Below are 18,522 nucleotides of genomic sequence, written 5' to 3'. Positions count from 1 at the left end.
AGTCCAGGGAGTTTTGGAAAATTATTACCAATGCATCCACAATCCCTACCGCCACTTCCCTCAAGACCCTAGGATGTAAGCCATCAGGTCCAGGTGATTTATCCGCCTTGAGTCCCATTATTTTACCGAGTACCACTTCCTTCGTGATTTTGATCGTGTTTATCTCCTCCCCCCCCTATAGCTGGCTGGTAGGCCGGGGTTAGAACCTGGGCCTTTCATGCTCAGTGTGTTTGGGGGGTCAGTACCCACACCGGGTGTGAGATCAGGCTAACTCAGCATAGGCCGGAGATGAAGCCTGGGACTTTCCTGCTCCATGCGGCGGGGGTGGGGTTCAGTGACAACGGGCGATTAGACGTTGAAGGTTTGCGAGTCGGTGCCTTCGATTCACTCCCTTGTCACCTCCCTCAGGAGGAGCCGGTGCCGGTGGTGGAGGACCTGAGGCTGTGCTCCGTCAAACCCCTGGACGAGGTCGAGCGACGCTTCTGTTTTGAGGTCGTCTCTGTTCACAAGTACGTCGCGCTGCTCGCTGGAATCGTGGGCAGTGGGGGAGGGGGGAGGGGTGCCGTAGGTGCGTGCGAAGGCATGTCGTAGGCAGGGGAGAGGAGTATCGTAAGCCCTGGATCAGGGAGTGAGGATAGGCCTGGAGATCGAGGAGTGAGAGTGGGCCTGGGGATCGGGGAGTGAGAGTGGGACCGGGGATCGGGGAGTGAGTGTAGGCCCGGGGATCGGGGAGCGAGAGTGGGCCCGGGGATCGGGGAGTGAGAGTGGGCCCGGGGATCGGGGAGTGAGAGTGGGCCCGGGGATCGGGGAGTGAGAGTGGGCCCGGGGATCGGGGAGTGAGAGTGGGCCCGGGGATCGGGGAGTGAGAGTGGGCCCGGGGATCGGGGAGTGAGAGTGGGCCCGGGGATCGGGGAGTGAGAGTGGGCCCGGGGATCGGGGAGTGAGAGTGGGCCCGGGGATCGGGGAGTGAGAGTGGGCCCGGGGATCGGGGAGTGAGAGTGGGCCCGGGGATCGGGGAGTGAGAGTGGGCCCGGGGATCGGGGAGTGAGAGTGGGCCCGGGGATCGGGGAGTGGGCCCGGGGATCGGGGAGTGAGAGTGGGCCCGGGGATCGGGGAGTGAGGGGGGGATCGGGGAGTGAGAGTGGGCCCGGGGATCGGGGAGTGAGAATGGACCCGGGGGTCGGGGAGTGAGAGTGGGCCCGGGGATCGGGGAGTGAGAGTGGGCCCGGGGATCGGGGAGTGAGAGTGGGCCCGGGGATCGGGGAGTGAGAGTGGGCCCGGGGATCGGGGAGTGAGAGTGGGCCCGGGGATCGGGGAGTGAGAGTGGGCCCGGGGATCGGGGAGTGAGAGTGGGCCCGGGGATCGGGGAGTGAGAGTGGGCCCGGGGATCGGGGAGTGAGAGTGGGCCCGGGGATCGGGGAGTGAGAGTGGGCCCGGGGATCGGGGAGTGAGAGTGGGCCCGGGGATCGGGGAGTGAGAGTGGGCCCGGGGATCGGGGAGTGAGGGGGGGCCCGGGGGTCGGGGAGTGAGAGTGGGCCCGGGGATCGGGGAGTGAGAGTGGGCCCGGGGATCGGGGAGTGAGGGTGGGCCCGGGGATCGGGGAGTGAGGGTGGGCCCGGGGATCGGGGAGTGAGGGTGGGCCCGGGGATCGGGGAGTCAGAGTGGGCCCGGGGATCGGGGAGTGAGAGTGGGCCCGGGGATCGGGGAGTGAGAGTGGGCCCGGGGATCGGGGAGTGAGAGCGGGCCCGGGGATCGGGGAGTGAGAGCGGGCCCGGGGATCGGGGAGTGAGAGCGGGCCCGGGGATCGGGGAGTGAGAGCGGGCCCGGGGATCGGGGAGTGAGAGTGGGCCCGGGGATCGGGGAGTGAGGGTGGGCCCGGGGATCGGGGAGTGAGAGTGGGGTCGGGGATCGGGGAGTGAGAGTGGGCCCGGGGATCGGGGAGTGAGGGTGGGCCCGGGGATCGGGGAGTGAGAGTGGGCCCGGGGATCGGGGAGCGAGAGTGGGCCCGGGGATCGGGGAGCGAGAGTGGGCCCGGGGATCGGGGAGCGAGAGTGGGCCCGGGGATCGGGGAGCGAGAGTGGGCCCGGGGATCGGGGAGCGAGAGTGGGCCCGGGGATCGGGGAGCGAGAGTGGGCCCGGGGATCGGGGAGCGAGAGTGGGCCCGGGGATCGGGGAGCGAGAGTGGGCCCGGGGATCGGGGAGCGAGAGTGGGCCCGGGGATCGGGGAGCGAGAGTGGGCCCGGGGATCGGGGAGCGAGAGTGGGCCCGGGGATCGGGGAGCGAGAGTGGGCCCGGGGATCGGGGAGCGAGAGTGGGCCCGGGGATCGGGGAGCGAGAGTGGGCCCGGGGATCGGGGAGCGAGAGTGGGCCCGGGGATCGGGGAGCGAGAGTGGGCCCGGGGATCGGGGAGCGAGAGTGGGCCCGGGGATCGGGGAGCGAGAGTGGGCCCGGGGATCGGGGAGCGAGAGTGGGCCCGGGGATCGGGGAGCGAGAGTGGGCCCGGGGATCGGGGAGCGAGAGTGGGCCCGGGGATCGGGGAGCGAGAGTGGGCCCGGGGATCGGGGAGCGAGAGTGGGCCCGGGGATCGGGGAGCGAGAGTGGGCCCGGGGATCGGGGAGCGAGAGTGGGCCCGGGGATCGGGGAGCGAGAGTGGGCCCGGGGATCGGGGAGCGAGAGTGGGCCCGGGGATCGGGGAGCGAGAGTGGGCCCGGGGATCGGGGAGCGAGAGTGGGCCCGGGGATCGGGGAGCGAGAGTGGGCCCGGGGATCGGGGAGCGAGAGTGGGCCCGGGGATCGGGGAGCGAGAGTGGGCCCGGGGATCGGGGAGCGAGAGTGGGCCCGGGGATCGGGGAGCGAGAGTGGGCCCGGGGATCGGGGAGCGAGAGTGGGCCCGGGGATCGGGGAGCGAGAGTGGGCCCGGGGATCGGGGAGCGAGAGTGGGCCCGGGGATCGGGGAGCGAGAGTGGGCCCGGGGATCGGGGAGCGAGAGTGGGCCCGGGGACCGGGGAGCGAGGGTGGGCCCGGGGACCGGGGAGCGAGAGTGGGCCCGGGGACCGGGGAGCGAGGGTGGGCCCGGGGACCGGGGAGCGAGAGTGGGCCCGGGGACCGGGGAGCGAGGGTGGGCCCGGGGATCGGGGAGCGAGAGTGGGCCCGGGGATCGGGGAGCGAGAGTGGGCCCGGGGATCGGGGAGCGAGAGTGGGCCCGGGGATCGGGGAGCGAGAGTGGGCCCGGGGATCGGGGAGCGAGAGTGGGCCCGGGGATCGGGGAGTGAGAGTGGGCCCGGGGATCGGGGAGTGAGTGTAGGCCCAGGGATCGGGGAGTGAGAGTGGGCCCGGGGACCGGGGAGTGAGTGTGGGCCCGGGGATCGGGGAGTGAGTGTGGGCCCGGGGATCGGGGAGTGAGGGTGGGCCCGGGGATCGGGGAGTGAGAGTGGGCCCGGGGATCGGGGAGTGAGAGTGGGCCCGGGGATCGGGGAGTGACAGTCGGCCTGACGATCGGGGAGTGAGAGTGGGCCCGGGGACCGGGGAGTGAGTGTAGGCCCGGGGATCGTGGAGTGAGTGTAGGCCCGGGGATCGGGGAGTGAGAGTGGGCCCGGGGACCGGGGAGTGAGAGTGGGCCCGGGGATCGGGGAGTGAGAGTGGGCCCGGGGATCGGGGAGTGAGTGTAGGCCCGGGGATCGGGGAGTGAGAGTGGGCCCGGGGATCGGGGAGTGAGAGTGGGCCCGGGGATCGGGGAGTGAGTGTAGGCCCGGGGATCGGGGAGGGAGAGTGGGCCCGGGGATCGGGGAGTGAGAGTGGGCCCGGGGATCGGGGAGTGAGTGTAGGCCTGGGGATCGGGGAGTGAGGGTGGGCCCGGGGACCGGGGAGTGAGAGTGGGCCCGGGGATCGGGGAGTGAGAGTGGGCCCGGGGATCGGGGAGTGAGTGTAGGCCTGGGGATCGGGGAGTGAGGGTGGGCCCGGGGACCGGGGAGTGAGAGTGGGCCCGGGGATCGGGGAGTGAGTGTGGGCCCGGGGATCGGGGAGTGAGAGTGGGCCCGGGGATCGGGGAGTGAGAGTGGGCCCGGGGATCGGGGAGTGAGAGTGGGCCCGGGGATCGGGGAGTGAGAGTGGGCCCGGGGATCGGGGAGTGAGTGTAGGCCCGGGGATCGGGGAGTGAGAGTGGGCCCGGGGACCGGGGAGTGAGAGTGGGCCCGGGGATCGGGGAGTGAGGGTGGGCCCGGGGACCGGGGAGTGAGAGTGGGCCCGGGGATCGGGGAGTGAGGGTGGGCCCGGGGACCGGGGAGTGAGAGTGGGCCCGGGGATCGGGGAGTGAGAGTGGGCCCGGGGATCGGGGAGTGAGTGTAGGCCCAGGGATCGGGGAGTGAGAGTGGGCCCGGGGATCGGGGAGTGAGAGTGGGCCCGGGGATCGGGGAGTGAGGGTGGGCCCGGGGATCGGGGAGTGAGTGTAGGCCCAGGGATCGGGGAGTGAGAGAGGGCCCGGGGATCGGGGAGTGAGGGTGGGCCCGGGGATCGGGGAGTGAGGGTGGGCCCGGGGATCGGGGAGTGAGGGTGGGCCCGGGGATCGAGGAGCGAGAGTGGGCCCGGGGGTCGGGGAGTGAGAGAGGGCCCGGGGATCGGGGAGTGAGAGAGGGCCCGGGGATCGGGGAGTGAGTGTCGGCCCAGGGATCGGGGAGTGAGAGTGGGCCCGGGGATCGGGGAGTGAGGGTGGGCCCGGGGATCGAGGAGCGAGAGTGGGCCCGGGGGTCGGGGAGTGAGTGTAGGCCCGGGGATCGGGGAGTGAGAGTGGGCCCGGGGATCGGGGAGTGAGAGAGGGCCCGGGGATCGGGGAGTGAGGGTGGGCCCGGGGATCGGGGAGCGAGGGTGGGCCCGGGGATCGGGCTAGTTGGGACTGTAAGTTGTGAGGAGGATGCAAAGAGGCTTCAAGGGGATATAGACAAACTATGTGAGTGGGCAAGAACATGGCAAATCGAATATAATGTGGAGAAATGTGAAGTTATCCACTTTGGTAGGAAAAATAGAAAAGCAGAGAATTTTTTAAATGGAGAGAGATTGGGAAATGTTGCTGTTCAGAGGGACCTGGGTGTCCTTGTTCAAGAATCACTGAACGTTAACATGCAGGTACAGCAAGCAAGTAGGAAAGCAACTGGTATGTTGGCCTTTATTACAAGAGGATTTGAGTATAAGAGTAAAGGGGGGAGAAATTCGGTTGTTAGCGCCACCGATTAACGCCTAAAGCGGCCGAGAAGTGGGGCGCTAGCCAATTCCCGGGCGGGCGCAGGGCGCCTAGCGCCTCGCCACATATTGAGCATGCATTTAGCGCCGACGCTAAGGCCCGCTCATGGGCGCAGGCTGATTATGACGTCATTTGAGTGTGCAACGCCTTTTGGGCGCCCCGGACCGGAAATTCAGTGGCGCCCCCCTCCGTAGCGCCTGGCGCTAATAGTGACAGCTTACCTGGGCCTTACCAAGTCGCTCTCGGGCTGGAGGAGCGTTATTTAAAGGGGACTGGTGTGGTTTAAATGCGGCAGCCATTTTTGGATCACAACTTCCTCGAGAGCTACAAAGAGTTGCTGAGCTGCACACTGAGAGCCATTTGCCCACTGAGCCAGCGCAGGCAGACGATCTTCAGCCTTCTGACCATCACCTTGCTGTTGGTGAGCCTTAACAACGGGGAACCTTTCTGTGGGCACCTATTATAGGGGCTGCATTGGAGGGGAACATCCTGCTGCTGAATCATCTGAAAATGGCACTGAGACGCTGGGAGAGGGGGGCGGGCATGGCCAGACGGAGGAGGGCCAGCAGACGTCACCACAGCAGACCTTACGCTGGCAGGGTTTTCCGACAGCAGTTTTCCTACATGAACATGCCGGAGGAGCAGTGTGTCAGAAGGCTGCGATTTAGAAAGGAGGTGGTGGCATAGTGGTTAGCACTGTTGCCTCACAGCACCAGGGACCCGGGTTCAAATCCGGCCTCGGGTGACTGTCTGTGTGGAGTTTGCACATTCTCCCTGTGTCTGCGTGGGTTTCCTCCGGGTGCTCCGGTTTCCTCCCACAGTCCAAAGATGTGCGGGTTAGGTTGATTTGGCTATGATAAATTGACCCTCAGTGTTAGGGGATTAAATACGTGGGGTTACGGGGATAGGGTGGGATATGTGTCGGTGCAGGCTCGATGGGCCGAAATGGCCTCTATCTGCACTGTGGGGATTCTGTGATTCTGTGGTGACTGAGCTGTGCCAGCTGCTTCAGCCAGATCTGCAGTCTCAGATAAGGTGCAGGACATTTCTGTCGGTGGCTGAGAAGATGCCGCTGGCCTGAACTTCTACACGAGCGGCTCTTCTCAGGCTGCGCGTCAGAGGCTGATCAGAAGTCGCTTCTGGGCCCCTCTCATGGAATGCTTGCTGCCATTCCAAGAACAGGAATGGAACCGGTCTGATACCCCCAAGCCTGTGAAGGGCAAGATGCATGTAAATAGCAGGCATGGCCATTGTAAATGAAGAAAGTGTTTCATTACACAAAATGTGGTTCCTTCAAACATGAGAAAGCTATGGCAACAGAAAGCAAAACTAATACACTGACACATAACTGCCCCTCACACCCGGGAGACTGTCCAAAACATAAATCACATTCCGACCATCTTCCTTGGCCTTGATTCCACTGCACCAACCAAAGCATCCAATGCCCCATCAGTGAGGCGTTCCGCCCTCTGCCTCACCCTTTCCATGTCTTGCTAGGCTGGTGCGCCACAGGTAGGCTCCCACCGCTTTGAAGGCCTACAAGGCAGTGAGTGTGTCTGGTGATGCCAATTGACCTGCCCCTTTAAGAGCTGGCCGGCGCCAGTGTGTCTGAGGGAAAGTGATTATTGACAGCACCCTCGCTGCGCCCCGCCGCCGCGAAATTGGGTTGCGCCGCCGGGTTAGCGCCTTAAGAGTAGCGTGCAGCGCCTGATTTAGCGCCGCAATCACCTGTAGGGGCGCTGCAACCCAGTATCACGCTAGGTGGCGCTAAATTGCGCCTGGCGCTAAACTTTGCGCATCGCCAGGACTAGCGCCCCAAGCGGGGCTATACCCAATAAGATGTCTTACTGCAATTATATAGGGCCCTGGTGAGACCGCACCTGGAGTATTGTGTACAGGTTTGGTCTCCTTTCAAAGGAAGGATATACTTGCCATAGAGGGAGTGCAACGAAGGTTCACCAGACTGGTTCCTGGGATGAGGGGATTGTCCTATGAGGACAGATTGAGTAGACCAGGCCTACATTCTCTAGAGTTTAGAAGAATGAGAGGGGATCTCATTGATACATACAAAATTCTTACAGAGCTCGACAGGGTAGATGCAGGGAGGATGTTTCCCCTGGCTGGGGAGTCTAGAACCAGGGGTCACAGTCTCAGAATAAGGGGTCGGCCATTTTGGACTGAGATGAAGAGAAATTTCTTCACTCAGCGGGATGTGAATCTTTGGAATTCTCTACCCCAGAGGGCTGTGGAGACTCAGTCGTTGAGTATATTCAAGACAGAGATCGATAGATTTTTGAATATTAAGGGAATCAAGGGATATGGAGATCGGGTAAGAAAGTGGAGATGAGGTCGATGATCAGCCATGATCATGTTGAATGGCGGAGCAGGCTCGAGGGGCTGAATGGCCGACTCCTGCTCCTATTTCTTATGTTCTTCTGAGTGACAGTGGGCCTGGGGATTGGGAGTAACTCTTCTCATCCGCTATAACCCTCTTCCCTTTTCAGGAGCTGTGTCCTGCAGGCAGACTCGGAGTCCCTGCGACAGGCCTGGATCCGGGCGGTCGAATCCAGTATCGACACGGCCTACCGGGAGACGCCGGACTCCGATACCACCACAGAGGTGAGGGGACTGTGCCGCTCAGCCTGTACGGTGGGAAGGTGGAGGGGGGGGATTAACAGAGCAGGAAAGGCCCAGGCTCCATCTCCGGCCTGTGCTGAGTTGGCCTGATCTGCGCACGTACACAAGCTCAGATCACCTGTTGTACTGATGCTGGTTGTGGGATAAATATTGGCCCCAGGACACCGGGAATAACTCCCCCTGCTTTTCTCCCAGTAGTGGCCGTGGGACCTTTTATGTCCACCCGAGAGATCAGACGGGATCTAGGTTTAATTTCACACCCAAAAGACGGCACCTCCGACATTGCAGCGTTCCCTCAGTACTGCCCCTTCAACAGTGCAGCGCTCCCTCAGTACTACCCCTCCGACAGTGCAGCGCTACCTCAGTACTGTCTCTCTGTAAGTACAGGGCTCCCCCAGTACCACCCCTCCGACAGTGCAGCGCTCCCTCAGTACTGCCCCTCCGACAGTGCAGCACTCCCTCAGTACTGCCCCTCCGACAGTGCAGCGCTCCGTCAGTACTGCCCCTCCGACAGTGCAGCGCTCCGACAGTACTGCACCTTCAACAGTGCAGCGCTCCCTCAGTACTACCCCTCCGACAGTGCAGCGCTACCTCAGTACTGCCCCTTCAACAGTGCAGCGCTCCCTCAGTACTACCCCTCCGACAGTGCAGCGCTACCTCAGTACTGTCTCTCTGAAAGTACAGGGCTCCCCCAGTACCACCCCTCCGACAGTGCAGCGCTCCCTCAGTACTCTCCCTCCGACAGTGCAGCGCTCCCTCAGTACTGCCCCTTCGACAGTGCAGCGCTCCCTCAGTACTACCCCTCCGACAGTGCAGCGCTCCCTCAGTACTGCCCCTCCGACAGTGCAGCTCTCCCTCAGTACTGCCCCTCCGACAGTGCAGCGCTCCCTCAGTACTACCCCTCCGACAGTGCAGCGCTCCCTCAGTACTGCCCCTCCGACAGTGCAGCGCTCCCTCAGTACTGCCCCTCCGACAGTGCAGTACTCCCTCAGTACTGCCCCTCTGACAATGCAGCGCTCCATCAGTACTGCCCCTTCGACAGTGCAGCGCTCCCTCATTACCTCCGACAGTGCAGCGCTCCCTCAGTACCGAGCAACTGGGGAATGTCGGGCCTGGGATTACGGGGCTTGCGACCCTGGAGTGTGTGGGAGGCTCGTACCCACGACCCTTCTGATCCTGAGGTCAGAGGGCAACCCACTGAGCCACGGCTGACAGGTGATGTTAAGAACGAGGCAATGGTTATTATTTTTCCCTTCCCACAGTGTTCGGAGCTCAGCGCCACGTCCACGATGGGGAGGGAAGGGGCGAGGGAAGGCCCCAGCATCCTTCAACAGGTGGTACGGTTGCCAGGCAACGACCGGTGCTGCGACTGCGGGAGAGCCGACCCTCGCTGGGCCAGCATTAACCTGGGCATCACGCTGTGCATCGAGTGCTCAGGCATCCACAGGTGAGGGGGCAAGGGTCAACACTGTAACTGGGGGAGGTGGGCGAGAGGGTTAATCCCCTCCGAGAGGGACAGGCTGCCCAGTGTCTGTAACTGGGAGGAGGTGGGTGAGAGGTGACGTAAGAAAACTACTAGGCAGTTGGTCTAAGCGTTAAACAAAGCTTTAATCAACTGTTTTACAACATGGAGATCTAATTGTGTCCTTCACTAGTTCCTGTTAAAGAATGTCCTGAGCAAGCTGGGCCCATGCCCGAGTATTTATACTCTCCCTGCACAGCACCACCAGCAGGCCGCCCAGTATTATTTCATAAGTCATTTCCACATGAATGACAAGATTCATGTTAAGAGGGTTAATCCCCTCCGATAGGGAACAGGCTGCCTGTGTCTGTAACTGGGAGGAGGTGGGTGAGAGGGTTAATCCCCTCCGATAGGGACAGTCTGCCCAGTGTCTGTAACTGGGAGGAGGTGGGTGAGAGGGTTAATCTCCTCCGATAGGGACAGGCTGCCCAGTGTCTGTAGCTGGGAGGAGGTGGGTGAGAGGGTTAATCCCCTCCGATAGGGACAGTCTGCCTGGTGTCTGTAACTGGGAGGAGGTGGGTGAGAGGGTTAATCCCCTCCGATAGGGACAGTCTGCCTGGTGTCTGTAACTGGGAGGAGGTGGGTGAGAGGGTTAATCCCCTCCGATAGGGACAGGCTGCCCAGTGTCTGCAACTGGGAGGAGGTGGGTGAGAGGGTTAATCCCCTCCGATAGGGACAGGCTGCCCGGTCTCTGTAACCGGGAGGAGGTGGGTGAGAGGGTTAATCCCCTCCGATAGGGACAGGCTGCCCGGTGTCTGTAATTGGGAGGAGGTGGGTGAGAGGGTTAATCCCCTCCGATAGGGACAGGCTGCCCGGTGTCTGTAATTGGGAGGAGGTGGGTGACAGGGTTAATCCCCTCCGATAGGGACAGTCTGCCCAGTGTCTGTAACTGGGGGAGATGGGTGAGAGGGTTAATCCCCTCCGATAGGGACAGGCTGCCCGGTGTCTGTAACTGGGAGGAGGTGGGTGACAGGGTTAATCCCCTCCGATAGGGACAGGCTGCCCGGTGTCTGTAACTGGGAGGAGGTGGGTGAGAGGGTTAATCCCCTCCGATAGGGATAGGCTGCCCAGTGTCTGTAACTGGGAGGAGGTGGGTGAGAGGGTTAATCCCCTCCGATAGGGACAGTCTGCCCAGTGTCTGTAACTGGGAGGAGGTGGGTGAGAGGGTTAATCCCCTCCGATAGGGACAGTCTGCCCGGTGTCTGTAACTAGGAGGAGGTGGGTGAGAGGGTTAATCCCCTCCGATAGGGACAGTCTGCCCGTGGTCTGTAACTGGGAGGAGGTGGGTGAGAGGGTTAATCCCCTCCGATAGGAACAGTCTGCCCGTGTCTGTAACTGGGAGGAGGTGGGTGAGAGGGTTAATCCCCTCCGATAGGGACAGTCTGCCCTCGAATAGCGCCACAAGGGCAATAGGGATATTATGACAATATACGATATCAACATAACAGTCAATGTTTCATTTGCGTTTTCATACTTGCAGAAGCCTCGGTGTGCACCTCACCAAAGTCCGCTCACTAACACTGGACTCGTGGGAACCAGAATTACTTAAGGTGAGGCCAGGGCCACGGTGGGGGAGCAACAGCGAGGTCAGGGTTCAGAGGTCACTGTGGTCAGCACAGATCTGATTTCATTCTGCAATGCTTTCGGGTTTGTAAGTCAATGATGTAACCATCCCAATTCTGGGAGTTTGGTCCATTGGGATTCTGTACAATGGGAGTGAATGGGAAAGGGCTTGGGTCCATTGGGATTCTGTATAATGGGAATGAATGGGAAGGGGTTTGGGTCCATTGGGATCCTGTACAATGGGAGTGAATGGGGAGGGGTTTGGTCCATTGGGATTTTGTACAGTGGGAGTGAATGGGAAGGGGTTTGGGTCCATTGGGATTCTGTACAATGGGAGTGAATGGGAAGGGGTTTGGGTCCATTGGGATTCTGTACAATGGGAGTGAATGGGAAAGGTTGGGTCCATTGGGATTCCATACAGTGGGAGTGAATGGGAAGGGGTTTGGGTCCATTGGGATCCTGTACAATGGGAGTGAATGGGAAAGGTTGGGTCCATTGGGATTCCATACAGTGGGAGTGAATGGGAAGGGGTTTGGGTCCATTGGGATCCTGTACAATGGGAGTGAATGGGAAGGGGTTTGGGTCTATTGGGATTCTGTACAATGGGAATGAATGGGAAGGGGTTTGGTCCATTGGGATCCTGTACAATGGGAGTGAATGGGAAGGGGTTTGGGTCCATTGGGATTCTGTACAATGGGAGTGAATGGGAAGGGGTTTGGTCCATTGGGATCCTGTACAATGGGAGTGAATGGGAAGGGGTTTGGGTCCATTGGGATTCTGTACAATGGGAGTGAATGGGAAGGGGTTTGGGTCCATTGGGATCCTGTACAATGGGAGTGAATGGGAAGGGGTTTGGGTCTATTGAGATTCTGTACAATGGGAGTGAATGGGAAAGGTTGGATCCGTTGGGATTCCATACAGTGGGAGTGAATGGGAAGGGGTTTGGGTCCATTGGGATTCTGTACAATGGGAGTGAATGGGAAGGGGTTTGGGTACATTGGGATTCTGTACAATGGGAGTGAATGGGAAGGGGTTTGGGTCCATTGGGATTCTGTACAATGGGAGTGAATGGGAAGGGGTTTGGGTCCATTGGGATTCTGTACAATGGGAGTGAATGGGAAAGGTTGGATCCGTTGGGATTCCGTACAGCGGGAGTGAATGAGAAGGGATTTGGGTCCATTGGGATTCTGTACAGTGGGAGTGAATGAGAAGGGGTTTGGGTCCATTGGGATCCTGCACAATGGGAGTGCGTGGGAAAGGTTGGATCCGTTGGGATTCTGTACAGTGGGAGTGAATGAGAAGGGGTTTGGGTCCATTGGGATCCTGTACAATGGGAGTGCGTGGGAAAGGTTGGATCCGTTGGGATTCTGTACAGTGGGAGTGAATGAGAAGGGGTTTGGGTCCATTGGGATTCTGTACAATGGGAGTGAATGGGAAAGAGTTGGGTCCATTGGGATTCTGTACAATTTAGCAATCTTGTTCTCTTATCTCCTCAGCTGATCTGTGCGCTGGGGAACAATGTCGTTAACAGCATATATGAGGCCGGGTGGGAGGAGACGGGAGTGAGCAAGGCCACAGCCGAGAGCCCACGGTAAGCATTCGCTTTAAGGAGACATTGTTTTGTCACTCAGTGTAGGTGTGTTTGATGGGACAGTGTAGAGGGAGCTTTACTCTGTATCTAACCCGTGCTGTACCTGCCCTGGGAGTGTTTGATGGGACAGTGTAGAGGAAGCTTTACTCTGTATCTAACCCGTGCTGTACCTGTCCTGGGAGTGTTTGATGGGACAGTGTAGAGGAAGCTTTACTCTGTATCTAACCCGTGCTGTACCTGTCCTGGGAGTGTTTGAGGGGACAGTGTAGAGGGAGCTTTACTCTGTATCTAACCCGTGCTGTACCTGTCCTGGGAGTGTTTGATGGGACAGTGTAGAGGGAGCTTTACTCTGTATCTAACCCGTGCTGTACCTGCCCTGGGAGTGTTTGATGGGACAGTGTAGAGGGAGCTTTACTCTGTATCTAACCCGTGCTGTACCTGCCCTGGGAGTGTTTGATGGGACAGTGTAGAGGGAGCTTTACTCTGTATCTAACCCGTGCTATACCTGCCCTGGGAGTGTTTGATGGGACAGTGTAGAGGGAGCTTTACTCTGTATCTAACCCGTGCTGTACCTGCCCTGGGAGTGTTTGATGGGGCAGTGTAGAGGGAGCTTTACTCTGTATCTAACCCGGGCTGTACCTGCCCTGGGAGTGTTTGATGGGACAGTGTAGAGAGAGCTTTACTCTGTATCTAACCCGTGCTGTACCTGCCCTGGGAGTGTTTGATGGGACAGTGTAGAGAGAGCTTTACTCTGTATCTAACCCGTGCTGCACCTGCCCTGGGAGTGTTTGATGGGACAGTGTAGAGAGAGCTTTACTCTGTATCTAACCCGTGCTGTACCTGCCCTGGGAGTGTTTGATGGGACAGTGTAGAGGGAGCTTTACTCTGTATCTAACCCGTGCTGTACCTGCCCTGGGGTGTTTGATGGGACAGTGTAGAGGGAGCTTTACTCTGTATCTAACCCGTGCTGTACCTGCCCTGGGAGTGTTTGATGGGACTGTGTAGAAGGAGCTTCACTCTGTCTCTAACCCGTGCTGTACCTGCCCTGGGAGTGTTTGATGGGACAGTGTAGAGGGAGCTTTACTCTGTATCTAACCCGTACTGTACCTGCCCTGGGAGTGTTTGATGGGACAGTGTAGAGGGAGCTTTACTCTGTATCTAACCCGTGCTGTACCTGCCCTGGGAATGTTTGATGGGGCAGTGCAGAGGGAGCTTTACTCTGTATCTAACCCGTGCTGTACCTGCCCTGGGAGTGTTTGATGGGACAGTGTAGAGGGAGCTTTACTCTGTATCTAACCCGTGCTGTACCTGTCCTGGGAGTGTTTGATGGGACAGTGTAGAGTGAGATTTACTCTGTATCTAACCCGTGCTGTACCTGCCCTGGGAGTGTTTGATGGGACAGTGTAGAGTGAGATTTACTCTGTATCTAACCCGTGCTGTACCTGCCCTGGGAGTGTTTGATGGGACAGTGTAGAGGGAGCTTTACTCTGTATCTAACCCGTGCTGTACCTGCCCTGGGAGTGTTTGATGGGACAGTGTAGAGGGAGCTTTACTCTGTATCTAACCCGTACTGTACCTGTCCTGGGAGTGTTTGATGGGACAGTGTAGAGTGAGATTTACTCTGTATCTAACCCGTGCTGTACCTGCCCTGGGAGTGTTTGATGGGACAGTGTAGAGGGAGCTTTACTCTGTATCTAACCCGTGCTGTACCTGCCCTGGGAGTGTTTGATGGGACAGTGTAGAGGGAGCTTTACTCTGTATCGAACCCGTGCTGTACCTGCCCTGGGAGTGTTTGATGGGGCAGTGTAGAGTGAGATTTACTCTGTATCTAACCCGTGCTGTACCTGCCCTGGGAGTGTTTGATGGGACAGTGTAGAGTGAGATTTACTCTGTATCTAACCCGTGCTGTACCTGCCCTGGGAGTGTTTGATGGGACAGTGTAGAGGGAGCTTTACTCTGTATCTAACCCGTGCTGTACCTGCCCTGGGAGTGTTCGATGGGACAGTGTCGAGGGAATTTTACTCTGTATCTAACCCGTGCTGTACCTGCCCTGGGAGTGTTTGATGGGACAGTGTAGAGGGAGCTTTACTCTGTATCTAACCCGTGCTGTACCTGCCCTGGGAGTGTTTGATGGGACAATGTAGAGGGAGCTTTACTCTGTATCTAACCCGTGCTGTACCTGCCCTGGGAGTGTTTGATGGGACAGTGTAGAGGGAGCTTTACTCTGTATCTAACCCGTGCTGTACCTGCCCTGGGAGTGTTTGATGGGACAGTGTAGAGTGAGATTTACTCTGTATCTAACCCGTGCTGTACCTGCCCTGGGAGTGTTTGATGGGACAGTGTAGAGGGAGCTTTACTCTGTATCTAACCCGTGCTGTACCTGCCCTGGGAGTGTTTGATGGGACAGTGTAGAGGGAGCTTTACTCTGTATCTAACCCGTGCTGTACCTGCCCTGGGAGTGTTTGATGGGACAGTGTAGAGGGAGCTTTACTCTGTATCTAACCCATGCTGTACCTGCCCTGGGAGTGTTTGATGGGACAGTGTAGAGGGAGCTTTACTCTGTATCTAACCCGTGCTGTACCTGCCCTGGGAGTGTTTGATGGGACAGTGTAGAGGGAGCTTTACTCTGTATCTAACCCGTGCTGTACCTGCCCTGGGAGTGTTTGATGGGACAGTGTAGAGGGAGCTTTACTCTGTATCTAACCCATGCTGTACCTGCCCTGGGAGTGTTTGATGGGACAGTGTAGAGGGAGCTTTACTCTGTATCTAACCCATGCTGCACCTGCCCTGGGAGTGTTTGATGGGACAGTGTAGAGGGAGCTTTACTCTGTATCTAACCCATGCTGCACCTGCCCTGGGAGTGTTTGATGGGACAGTGTAGACGTGGATAACCAACACCAACAGCGATTGTTTGACTGATTCCAGGCAGGAGAAGGAACTGTGGATCAAAGCCAAATATGTGAAGAAGAGATTCCTGAAAAAAAACCCATTTCCTGACAGCTCAGGTAAGTTTTCATGAAAGAGAGGAGAGACACCAGTCAGTGTACAGATATCTCCCTGAGAGAGAGGGACTGAGAGACACCAGTCAGTGTACAGATATCTCCCTGAGTGAGAGGGACTGAGAGACACCAGTCAGTGTACAGGTAGCTCCCTGAGGGAGAGGGAGTGAGAGACACCAGTCAGTGTACAGATATCTCCCTGAGAGAGAGGGACTGAGAGGCACCAGTCAGTGTACAGATATCTCCCTGAGTGAGAGGGACTGAGAGACACCAGTCAGTGTACAGATATCTCCCTGAGAGAGAGGGACTGAGAGACACCAGTCAGTGTACAGATATCTCCCTGAGGGAGAGGGACTGAGAGGCACCAGGTCAACACCCGGGTCCACACCCAGATCCCAAAAGGACCCCCCCCCCCCCGATCACCAAAGACCAACGGGATACAGACCAGGACTACTACAGAGACCACCACCACACCAACCGGGACCAGAGAGGATCCCCACGCACAACAACAATGTCGGACCTGCACCACTCATGTCCTACAGGGGAACAGGACCACCCCCAGCGAGGGAGAGGTGCTCAGAGCGTACGCAATACCACAGGCAGAGACAATCCATTAAGAGACATAATGCAGGCGATCAGCAGCATCCACTCCCGCCTTATGGATCAGTAAAAAAAAGGACTAGTTGTTAGAAAAAGTTGTAACCAATTTTCCTCAGCATTTATAGACAATTGAAATGTTCTTTTTTCCCCATTTGGACACGACAAACACATATCACTATTTATCATATTTTAACCCATCACAGTAAAAGATCAATTTTAGCATGAAATCCTTATATATCTCAACCGGGAATATCCAAGGTCTACGCTCTTCTATGCTTGGCATGAAGAGTGGGACCCCAGAGTTCCTAGATGAGATTAAAGATCTAGATATTATCTTTTTACCGGAAACCTGTTGTAGAGGAGAAGGACACACTGGCCATCCCCATGGGTACACAGAGCTGGTGGTCCCCTCCAATAAATTGCCAGGAGTAACCCAGGGCAGAGAATCTGGAGGCATACTGATTTGGATTAAAGCAGAGCTTAGGAATTGCATTAAATTTATAAAAAAGGGCGAAAACCACTTATGGCTCAAAATTAAGAGGGGCATCATCTCTAGCATGAAAGATGTTTTCATTTGCGCACTTAATATCCCCCCGACAGAATCCCCGTACTTCAAAGAGGACACCTTCTCCAACATAGAGAGGGAGCTTATCCAATTCCAGGCCCAGGGAAATGTGTTGATCTGTGGGGACCTCAACTCAAGAACTGGCGAAAAACCAGACTTCACCAATAATCATGGGCATTATTACATATTTGGGAATAACCACTTTGATCTCCCTTCCCATCCACACAGGCATAACTGCGACAAACAGACAAATGCTAACGGAAAACAGTTCCTGCAGCTCTGTCAAAGCCTGGGTCTGTACATTGTCAATGGTAGGTTCATGGGAGACTCCCTAGGAAGATCGACCTATTGCTCACCTCTTGGCTTCAGCACCGTAGACTATATGATTACAGATCTAGACCCATCCTCTTTCAGAACATTCACAGTCAAACCACAAACAACATTGTCAGATCACAGTCAAATTACTGCATATCTTAAAAGGACAGAAACAACCAACACAGAAACACAACCCAGTAAACTGTACAACATTAAAAAATCTTACAGATGGGCCAAAAACAGCACGGAAAAATACCAGAAAGCAATTAGCAATCAAACAACTCAAGCTCTCTTGGACACCTTTCTGGAAAATACATACACACACAATAAAGAAGGCGTAAACCGGGCAGTGAATAACCTAAATAATATTTTTGATAATTTGGCATCAATGTCAAACTTGAAAGTTCGCAAGAACAAACCCAAAACAAAAAACTACGAAAAATGGTTGGACTCCGATTGCCAGAACATGAGGAAAAAACTCAGAAAAATATCAAACCAAAAACACAGACAACCAGAAAACGAGGAATTACGCCTTACTTATTGTCTGGCACTAACACAATACAAAAACACACTCAGAACCAAAAAAGAGCAGTATATTAAGAATACACTCATCTCCATTGAGGAATCCATTGATTCCAATTGTTTCTGGGACAACTGGAATACATTACACAAAAAACAACACGACGAATTGGCCATTCAAAACGGAGACACATGGGAAAACCATTTTGAAAAATTATACCAGAAAAACACACTAAGCCCAGAGCAATACCAAATATGCGAAAAACTGGCAAAGCTAGAATTTGCCATAAAAGATAACCAAAACCCGATAGACCCCATAATATCTGAAAAAGAGCTAATTGGAAAAACTCAAGAACCTGCGACCAGGAAAAGCTTGCGGTGCAGACGGCATCCTAAGCGAGATGATTAAACACACGGACGATAAAATGAAATTGGCTATACTGAAACTCTTCAACTTGGTTCTGAGTGTCGGTTACTTCCCTGATATCTGGAACAAAGGACTCATAACGTCCATATACAAAAATGGGGACAAAGTTGACCCAAATAACTATCGAGGCATCTGTGTAAACAGTAACCTGGGGAAGGTTTTCTGTAGTATCATAAACAAAAGACTTATAAACTTCCTTGAGGAGCACAATGTCTTGAGTAAAAGCCAAATTGGATTCCGACCAAACTATAGAACATCAGATCATATCTTCACCCTGCAGACCCTAATTGACAAACATGTTCATCAAAACAAAAGTAAAATTTTTGCCTGCTTTATAGATTTCCAGAAGGCTTTCGATTCCATCTGGCACAATGGTCTATTCTTGAAACTTATTGAAAGTGGTGTACGGGGAAAAACATATGATGTAATTAAATCAATGTATACAAACAATAAATGTGCAGTTAAAATTGGAGACAAACAAACAAAATACTTCCCACAGGGGCAGGGGGTGACGCAGGGCTCGCCCATCTCACCGACACTCTTTAATATTTA

At 56.7% G+C, this 18,522-nt stretch overlaps 1 protein-coding gene across 2 annotated transcripts in view; it reads left to right on the top strand.

The window, feature by feature from the left end:
* LOC147091302 (arf-GAP with coiled-coil, ANK repeat and PH domain-containing protein 2-like) overlaps positions 1 to 18,522 on the top strand; it is a 100,376-nt gene that overhangs the window by 49,937 nt on the left and 31,917 nt on the right. For both annotated transcript variants that reach the window (XM_085976724.1, XM_085976725.1), the window contains exons 7-12: positions 409 to 509; positions 7,737 to 7,851; positions 9,132 to 9,316; positions 10,872 to 10,941; positions 12,451 to 12,545; positions 15,471 to 15,550. In XM_085976724.1, the coding sequence (XP_085832850.1) occupies positions 409 to 509; positions 7,737 to 7,851; positions 9,132 to 9,316; positions 10,872 to 10,941; positions 12,451 to 12,545; positions 15,471 to 15,550 (646 nt within the window). The remainder of the gene's footprint in view (positions 1 to 408; positions 510 to 7,736; positions 7,852 to 9,131; positions 9,317 to 10,871; positions 10,942 to 12,450; positions 12,546 to 15,470; positions 15,551 to 18,522) is intronic.

The sequence above is a fragment of the Somniosus microcephalus genome, unplaced genomic scaffold (assembly GCF_052327205.1).
Source record: "Somniosus microcephalus isolate GS21.2 unplaced genomic scaffold, FLI_Smic_1.0 unresolved_chr3, whole genome shotgun sequence".
Classification (NCBI taxonomy): Eukaryota; Metazoa; Chordata; class Chondrichthyes; order Squaliformes; family Somniosidae; genus Somniosus; species Somniosus microcephalus.
The sequence above is the reverse complement of the archived record's forward strand: the minus strand, read 5'-3'. Positions and strand labels throughout refer to the sequence as shown.